Source organism: Cervus elaphus, chromosome 14 (assembly GCF_910594005.1).
Source record: "Cervus elaphus chromosome 14, mCerEla1.1, whole genome shotgun sequence".
Classification (NCBI taxonomy): Eukaryota; Metazoa; Chordata; class Mammalia; order Artiodactyla; family Cervidae; genus Cervus; species Cervus elaphus.
Window position 1 is genome coordinate 49,106,247 of NC_057828.1, and position 8,679 is coordinate 49,114,925.

The 8,679-nt window shown below is 58.7% G+C and overlaps 2 protein-coding genes across 2 annotated transcripts; both read right to left on the minus strand.

Annotated features, from left to right (window-relative positions):
- Positions 1-525: 525 nt before the first annotated feature.
- On the minus strand, positions 526-1,190 carry HES3 (hes family bHLH transcription factor 3; the record flags this gene model as incomplete). Its single annotated transcript, XM_043923536.1, has 1 exon — positions 526-1,190. A coding segment is annotated over one exon (465 nt), but the record flags the coding sequence as incomplete, so codon positions are not given.
- A 168-nt stretch (positions 1,191-1,358) lies between these two features.
- LOC122707431 (transcription factor HES-3-like) lies at positions 1,359-1,817 on the minus strand. The gene is made up of 3 exons (XM_043922903.1): positions 1,737-1,817; positions 1,546-1,627; positions 1,359-1,366 (listed from the first exon to the last, which is right to left on the minus strand). Exons 1-3 carry the CDS (start codon positions 1,815-1,817, stop codon positions 1,359-1,361), a joined length of 171 nt encoding a protein of 56 aa, XP_043778838.1.
- Between the last annotated feature and the right edge of the window lie 6,862 nt (positions 1,818-8,679).

Consider the following 8,679-nt stretch of genomic DNA (forward strand, 5'->3'; position numbering starts at 1 on the left):
CATCTCCAGTTGGCAGGACGGTGCAGGGGTTCCCTACCAGGAGCCTGGCGGAGCAGGGCGTCGGGTGGCGGGGGCGGTAGGCGGAGCACCTCACCAGGCGGGGCCTCTAAGTAGGGGGCTTCTGAGAGAACTGACTTCAGAGCGCGGGCCAGCGGGTGGGCTGCGCCGCGTGCGGAGAGGGTGGGAATCCGTGGAAGCCGAGTGGGTCTAGGGTGGGGGTGGGCTGGGGGCCCCTCGCTAGCGGGGCGGGGCCTAGCTCGCTTTGTGCCGGTGGGAACCGGGCGTCCCCCGCCCGCTGAATGGGCCGGGGCGGGGCAGCGATTCTCCTCGCTGCGAGGGGTCCGCTCTGGGCCGCTGCGGACGGCGACCTTCCCACCGCCGCGCGGCCGCGGGGCGGGGGAGAGGGCGGGCTGCCCGCCTTGGGCCCTGGGAAAGGGGCGCAGCCCGGGACAACCCCTCCCAGCCCCACTAGAGGGTGGGAGGAGCAGAGAGCGGGTCCAGCCTGAGTAGGTAGAACTGGGGCGGGGATGCGGTTATGCCTAGACGCTCAGAACCCGGTCCAATCATAGTTTCGTGTATTTCCCCGAGTTAGCAGAGACGCGGCCCTCTCCCGGTCACCCCGTCCTGGGATCAGAACCTACGCCTGGGGTCCCGGCCGTTCAAAACAGTTTCTGCATCCTCAGGCCAGACGAGGGTCCCCTTGAGTCCGAGGCCGCATCTGAGCCTCACCAGGGTCGCCACAAGCGCAGCCCCGGCCCCGGGCTCTCCGCGAAGCGGCAAGAAGTCGACTGCGGCGCCGGGATGCTGGTGGAGGCGCCGGGGAGGCCGCCAGAGAGGAGGCGCCGGGGTGGCGGGGACCGCGATCCGCCGGCGGCCGGAGCAGGGGCCCAAACTGGGGGCGCGGAGGGGCCGCGCCGCTCGGGCGCCTCCGGGCCGGGGCTGGCGCTGTCCATGGTGCTGCCGCCCGCGCGCTCGAGCACCGGCGGGCCGTGCAGGCCGGCGCCGCCCTCCTCTCCGCGCTGCAGAAGCTGGCTAACGCCAGGCAGACAACCGCGGAAGCCCGACGGGTACTCGGCTCCGCTGGGGACCGGCCAGAGCCCTGGGGGGAGGGCAGCGGACGAGAGAAAAGTGGAAAGGAGGGGAGAATAAGGGAGGGGGAGGAGGAAAGGAGAGATGTAGAATGGAGAGAGAAAGGGAGGGGAGAAGTGTGGAGGGAGGGAAGAGGAGGGAGGCGAGGAGGGAGAGGAGGAATGGAAGAAGAGGGAGGGGAGAAAGGGACGATTAGGGAGGGACGGGAGGGACGGGAGGGATGCCGAAAGTCACCCCCTCCCGTGGGGCCAGACCTTCACTCACTCGGATTACAAGTCTGCAGCCAGCCAGGCTTTTGCTGCCTCCCCGCTTACAGCAATACCTCCTCACTCAGCTGCCCTGAGCGGTTCTTTTCTGTTCATCTCTGCTTTATCTGGCCTTGTAGAATCCATGGCTCTGACCCCACAAGCCTCCCTCTCCAGCCCCTTGCCCCACCCTCCCAGGTCCTCCCTCTACCTTGCACCGAGTTCTGAAGGCTTTTCATGTACTTGACGCTCAGCTCCAGTATGTCCGCCTTCTCCAACTTGCGTTTCCGAATCTGCGGATCCATGGAAAGGGCTCTCAGGACCGCAGCCTGGGTTCGAGCAAATGAGGCCGGGGATCATATCACCACCCCCCCCCCACCTCCACCGTGTCCCCGGTCTCACCTGGTGCGAGTAGTGTTTCTCTAGCAATGATTTGAGCTGCTCCAGTGACACATTAATGCGTGCCCTTCGCTTCTTCTCCATCAGCGGCTTGGAGACCTGTGGGTGAGCAATAGTTACATGACCTGCAGAGCCTTGGCCCTCTCGGCGCCCTGTGTCCTACCCCTCACCCCCGCAACCCTCAGGACCCCAGACCTTGCGGAAGTTGCCAGTGGGGCCACCAGAGCTGCCCTGGGTCTCGGGCTGAGTGCCCATGTTGTCCTAGCGGAGCCCGCTGGAGGCAGCACCACCTTTATAGGGAACCCTCGTTTACATGTCAATGAGGCGCTCCTGGATGAGTGGAACCCTGAGGGGGAGGGGTGAGAGGAGGACAAACAGGCAAGTTCCCCACCTCCCTCTGCCCATTTTCTCCCCTTAGCCCAGGCCTCACCTCCAGTCTTTCCTTTATCCCTCTCATCCTCGCCTCTTCCTGAGTCTGAGATTCCTTCCCATGCCCATGCCTTCCAAACCCTGTACTGTCCCAATCTCCCTAGGTTCTGGGCCTCACCAACAAGCCCACTGGGGGAGGTCCATGAGCCCAGCTGGCTGCAGGCCCTGCTAATGATGGTGACTGAGCACCGGGCCTCCTCTGGCCTGATGAAGATACGTGAGGCCTTTCCGCCGGCTTCACGCTCTGGCCACTGGTGACGCCACATTAGTCTCCCTAATGTTGGGACAATACAGCGATTTTCTGCCTGTGGCCACTGAAAGCCGGGCCCGCGGGGGCCACGCAGCAACATGTGTCCCATTAAAGCGTGCAGCCCACCCTCGGGGCCACAGCCAGCCTCCTCTTTGCTGGGACCTCAGGACTGGGAGAGGTACTGTGCTGGGGTGCAGTCTGGGCTCAGGGGCCCTCTGGCCCTATTAGGACCTAAACCACTCTCTTCAAGCTGGGGAGGGGCAAGCTGCAGGCAGCCTCAGGCCAGGGCAGTCAGAATGGCTTCTCCTACCCCCAGTCCTGAGTCTGCAGGCTGGACGACTCAGGCTCTGTTCACTTACAGGGAAGGCCTTGGAATTTATTCCCCCCACTCCTGCCCCTTAGCCTTCTCAGGGTCCTAACAAGTGGGAGGTGGGGATGGGGAAGAGCACTGAGCCTCCAGGGAGCGCATCACTGGAGGCCCAAGATGCCAACCCCTTCTTCATTATTCAGGCTGAAGACCCAAGGAGCTCAGAGGAGGAGGCCCCATGCCAGCAGCGGCTAGGCACTCCAGCAAAACTCCTGGGCAGTCCCTGCTTGGGCTTCAGGAACTGGACTACACTAGCTGCGAGGGACGGGAATTGTCCATTCGGGGGAGTCCCTGGATTCAAACCTACACATCTCCCTTAACTGAGTTATCTTGGCCTCAGTTCATGAACATGTAGCCCCCTACTGCTGCTTGTGAGGGCAATGGGAAAGTCACAAGGACCCAAAAGTTCAGCACAGGAGCCCTGCTGCCGATGACTTTACAACCTGGCCTTTGCAGTGAGGGGTAGGGGAAATTGCTGGGTCCTTGGTGGGCCCCCAGCTCCCTAGAGCCGGGGCATCCTCTTTGACATCCACCCCCGCTCGGGGTATTGACCGGCCGTGGCCGGCAGCGGCGTTTCTAGGCGCCAAGCAGCGTGGAGAATCGCGCCCCTCCCTCCTTTCAGTCAGAAGCTTGGTGACCGTGGCTCCGAAGTGTTCTTCCTCCCCGGCCGCAGGGCCCTTAGTTCAGCTCGGGACCGGGCCGGGCCCCGGGCGGTCCGCGGGGCCGCGGCTGGACTGGGGGCGCTGGCACGCGCCGGGCAGCTTTGAAGCGCCGGGGCCGGCTGGGCCCGAGTGGTTTCCGCGCGCTCGCTCGGGCTTGGGCGGGGGGGACGGGGGCGGCGCGATACAAAGGCGCCTGGGGGCGGGAGGCGCGGCTGGGCACAAAGGGGGCAGCCGAGTGTTAAGGGCATTGTGCTGGCCCCACAAAGCCGCGCCCGCGCCCGCCTCCTCGGGACCAAACTCCTGGCGCCCCGCTGCGCGCGGGCTTCCAGCTGCGGCACATCTGCACACCGGCGGGCGCGCGCCTCGCTCCGGCGGTCTCACTCACCCCCGCTCCCTGCACGGAGGTGGGCGCGCGCCTCGCTCAGGCGGTCCCCTTACCCCCGCGCCTCTCTGGAGGAGCGCGGGCAGCCGGGCAATTTGTCCTCTAATTACGAGCCCTCGCCATAAACCGCCGCCCGCGCCTTTCAGCGCCGGCGGTATTAGCAAACCAATGGCCCTCCGCGCAGCAATCGCGGCCGGCAGCGGGGGAACCGGGCCCGCCCCTTCTCCAGAGTTAGGGCAGCAATAAAGGGGCCCACGAGACGCCCCCGCCTGCATCCAGGCATCCGCAGTTCCTAGAGCCAACACTCCTCTAGAGCCAGTGCCTTAAGAGCCTGGCCGCGCTGGGTGGGGCCGCTCACGTGGTGGCTTAGTGTTTCTTAAGCAGTGGATAATTGACCGCAAAATGCGCTAATTCGCAATGTTCTGCTCTGGCTGCGGGAGGCAAAGCCGGCAGTGGCAGCCCAGGCGGAATTCGAGTGGTCAAGCTCCGCCCCCGCCGGCTTCACCGACCTCCACCTCGGCTGCCCTCTACCCTCATCTTCATTCCCCACCCCTACCACAGTACTGCCCGCTGCGCCCCCTCCCCAGCAGCAGGTCCTCAGGCCGGCATCTCCCCACCTAGGCTGACTCCCCTCCCTCATTTTCTGGGCTTGCCCCGGTCCTCGCGCGGCTTCCTTGCCACCATCCTTGCCACCAACCTTGACTCCTCGCTCGCCCCAAGCTGGTTGAGGATCGCGCAGGACTCAAGACTGAAAGATCTCCGTGCAAATTCTATCTTACTCCCCCCCCCCTCCCCGTCTTCAGAGTGTTTTCACCCACCCTTAGCCACCCTTTACCCCTAATTCAGGCTCTTGTCTTCTGACAGCAGGTTCCCCCACTAAGTTAAAGGCAGATTTTTGCATTTGGCAAGGTCACTGGGAAAGACCGGAGTCTCCATCGGGATGCTGCTCGGAGACCCAGGCCAGGGACCTGCAGGTGTGTTTGCAAGTTTTGCGTCTGAGCATCCTAGACATGTCAGGCAGGCCAGGCTCCGAGGGCGCGCAGAGGCGGGGGAGGCGTTTTTTCCCAGGTAGAGGGAGAGGCAGCGGGTTCACTTCGTCACTTCGTTCCCTGAGAGCAAGCAGAACGAAGCGCCCTCGGGCTGCCGGCAAGGGCATAGACCAACTTAGAAACCGGACTTATGCAAGCGGGGATGTAGGCCACTGACTCCCTTTCCATCTTTAGCCTCTGGGGTTCCCAGGGGGCTTGGAAAAGAGCACAAGTCCAGGCAGAGCACTGCGGGGATTGTGGAGGGGGGCAGGAGGACACAGGCCTCCGTCGCTCATTCAAGAAAAATTCCTTCTATAGTCCAGGAAGTGTTGGGGGGCTTCCAGGGCTACTCAATGCCAGTTGCTTCCTCAGGCTGGGGAATTTAAGGCCACAAGTGACCTGTGCCTTTGTCCTCCCTTCCAATTGGTTTTATGACTTTGGCAAAAGAAAGAACATCACAGAACGATGCAGCCTCTCCACGTCCCTGGGTGGGAACCCCTTCCTTCCTGTAGTCCCTAGGCATGTAAAGCTACCCTAACGGGCGGTGCTGTGGAGGCTGCCCCTGGTGCGGTGACTGGAGGGAGAAAAAAGTTCGTACCCTTCCCCCTCGCGCAATGCATTTCAAAATGGAATGAAGTGATGGCTCCATGTAATTAACTATTGAGGCACAGCAAAAGCGCCAAAATGACTCAGCCAATTGTCTCCAGATGGGGTTGGAGAGGCTGCGATTGTTTAACTCTCTTTAGCAGGGTTAGGACTCCAAATAGCCTGGCAGCAGAGGGCCCTCCGGGGCACAAAGGCTGGGACTCCGGTGAGTGCATCAACACTGAACCCGGCTGGCCCAATGCGGAGAGAGTGAATTCTTGGAGACCCTCATTGTTCCAGGCCTTTGTGCTTCTCCCCAGCTGGCTGTAATCTTTAAATATTTACCCGGCCCCTTTGTGCCCATATGACTTATGCACTTTGGACTGATGTGCTCATAAATTACGAGTCATTTACCAGACTGTGGGGAGGGGGCTTTCATGCCCGGAGCAGGCAGAGGCCAGAGGAAGGGAAAGGAAAAAAAAAAAAAAACTTTTGGAGGGTCAGAGTGAGCTGCAACCACACTGGACAGACCCCTCCTGGCCTCCATGGGAAAAGTGGATGGGACAGAGGCCTGTGAGTGACAAGGAGTCCCAGGAGACCTCTCAGACAATGTCTGACCACCTGACCGGAGACCCACCAGCAGGAAGGAGGGAGAGGCAGAGTTCCCGGACTGTTTCCGACTCCATGTCTTGCTTGGACAGGAGTCAGCTTTTCATCCTGGGAAGCTGGTGTGGGTGGAGGTGCCTGGTTAGCACCCATCCTTGCCCCTGTCTCCTACTCACTCTGCAGCATTCCCTCTTGCTAAAATTCCTCTTGCTCAATAAAGCAACCCTGTTTGAAAAAAGGGAGCCTAATTTCACCTCAGCCCGCAGTTTAACTTGAAAAAGTCGATATGGTTCTTAGGGCTCTTTCAAAACTCTTGTTGGGGAAAAAAAAAAACTCTTCTTGGGCCCAGGATGGAAAGCTACCTCAGCTGGTGGGTGGCTGGCTGGCTGGGGGTGGGGTGCGGAGAGGAGGCCCCAGAGAAGGACCTTCCTGCATGAGAAAGGGGTCCCTTTGTGCGTGCCTTACAGCTCCTAGAACAAAACACATTCAAATGCTTATTTGGGTGGGTGGGGGGGACAAAAACAAGCAAGGCATCTTCAGACCAAGCAGTTTTTCTTTATTTTCTTTTATTATTGTAGGTGTGCTGCTCCTTTATCCTGGGGGATGACAAACTGGAGGGACACTTGGAGAGCTGCGTGGTGAATGGGCTTGTCTGATGAGCTCCCTTTCCTCTCTGGTGGCAAAACCTGTTTGATCAGATCTCTGTGTTTTGAGTTTCTGTCTGTATCTGTGTTACTCACTCTTCCTCTGTGTGCCTGTATCTCCATGTGACTCTGTTTCTCTGGGTCTATGTCAGTGCATGCATACATCTGATTACTTGCTTTTACCTTCCATCACTCCCCTGTGAACCCGGGGTCCTCACAGATTCAGAACTCTAGTAGTGTCAGTTGTGTACGACTCTTTGGGACCCTATGGACTGTAGCCCACCAGGCTCCTCTGCCCCTGGAATTCTCAAGACAAGAATAGTGGAGTGGGTTGCCATTTCCTTCTCCAGGGACTCTAGTGACTTCGGAAAATTCCCCTGAACCCCTGGCCTGGCCCCACCTGGGAGGGGATGACCTCCCCATTCTTTCTGCCTTCTCCACGATGAGACTGATGGAGAGGTATGGTCCAAGGGGAACTGATGGGCAGAGAAAAGACAGTTGCTCAAGCCCTGCAGTCTGGATTACATGTTATTCTGTGCCCCTCCCCCAGAGCAGGAACTGTCCCTGCTCTGGGGCAAATCAGATCCACTAGTCAGCGTGGAAAGCTGATGCCCCTGGCTAGAAAGGGAGCCTCCCGGGAGCAGCCCTGTACCCTAGGACTAAACTCACTCCCAGGAGTGAGGATGCAATAAGCACCCTCTAGTGGCTGTGAGGTGTCCTGGCGATGCTGGAGAGGTCTTTTTTTTTTTTTGGAGAGGTCTTGAGTGGGGGAGCTGGTAGAAACTGGGGGCAGTGGCAGGAGTCCCTGCTCTCAGCCCCCAGAAAAGGCCCAGACTTCCTTCCCACATGACACTGCAACTGGGTGACATTAGATTTTTAAAACATTAAATCTTCTTTCAGTCCCCATCTACCGAGTTTAGCAAATGTCTTCTGAACACCTTTTAGACAGATACTAGACTTGCAGATCACCAACAGGAGACTGAAGTCAGGATCCCCATCTCACAGAAAGTTGAGGCTCATCGAGGTGCCTTGCCCAAGGTTACAAAGCTGCTGAGCCAGGCTCTCCATCCTCCACTGAACCCAGCTGTCCAAACACGAGGCCTCCTGCCAGGTCCCACAAAGACAGAGAAGGGTAGGGTGGCCAGAGCCTCAGATGCAGGCTGGGCTGACCACTAGGTGGGCCAGGCATATCGCTCTCTGACACACTGCTCTGGGTTCCAGCCTCCCCTGGGGCCTGTCCCCTATCCTGCTTCAGGCTGGCTTCCTCCTGCCTCTGTGTTTGCAGACTCTGTCCCCTCCCTCCCTCTCTCTCTCCTGTAGCTGCCCTTGCTCTCATTTCCAGCCGCAGGCTGCCAGTACCAACTCTCCCAGGCAGACTCCTACCCCTCCCATGGGTCTCGCCCTGGGGTCCCTCTCATTCCCGCTCTATGCTCTATCCTCACTTGGTTCCTGCCTCACTCTCATCCCACAATAATTTATTCTAGTCATTTGCTTACTTGCCTTTCTCCATCATCCGTCCATCACCCGAAGTGGAGGCATTTACTCTTTCAAAAAGGAACAATTTTTCTTTAGTTTTTTTTTTTTTTTTTTTTGCTGTGACTTGGCATGCGGGATCTTAGTTCCCTGACCAGGGATGGCACATTGTCCCCCTGCATTGTAAGTGTGGACCGCCAGCCAGGGAAGTCCAAAAAAAAGAGCAATTTTTAATTATAAAATAATATATATTGATTTGGGCCATATGGGAAATACACAAACCATGTAAAAAAGATAGCTAAAGTCTCCCAGAGTTCCCCTACCACCAGAAGATTACTGCTGTGAAATAATTTCGGCTTCTATTCCAATCATTTTCCCAGGTTCATCTGTATACTTTTGTTTTTCCCAAGTGAAGTCAGGATCACACTGAAAAGTTTTTTATTCTGTCCTATAAAATAATGTCCTGAGGATTTCCACCGTATGTCAACATTCTCCCCCGACACGAAGTGAAGTGGGCGGT

Coding starts and splice junctions, on each gene's coding strand:
- LOC122707431 (XM_043922903.1), bottom strand. CDS start 1,817: ATGGAGAAGAAGCGAAGGGCACGCATTAATGTGTCACTGGAGCAGCTC. Junction 1,628..1,736: donor AGAAACACTACTCGCACCAG/GTGAGACCGGGG, acceptor ATGGATCCGCAG/ATTCGGAAACGCAAGTTGGA.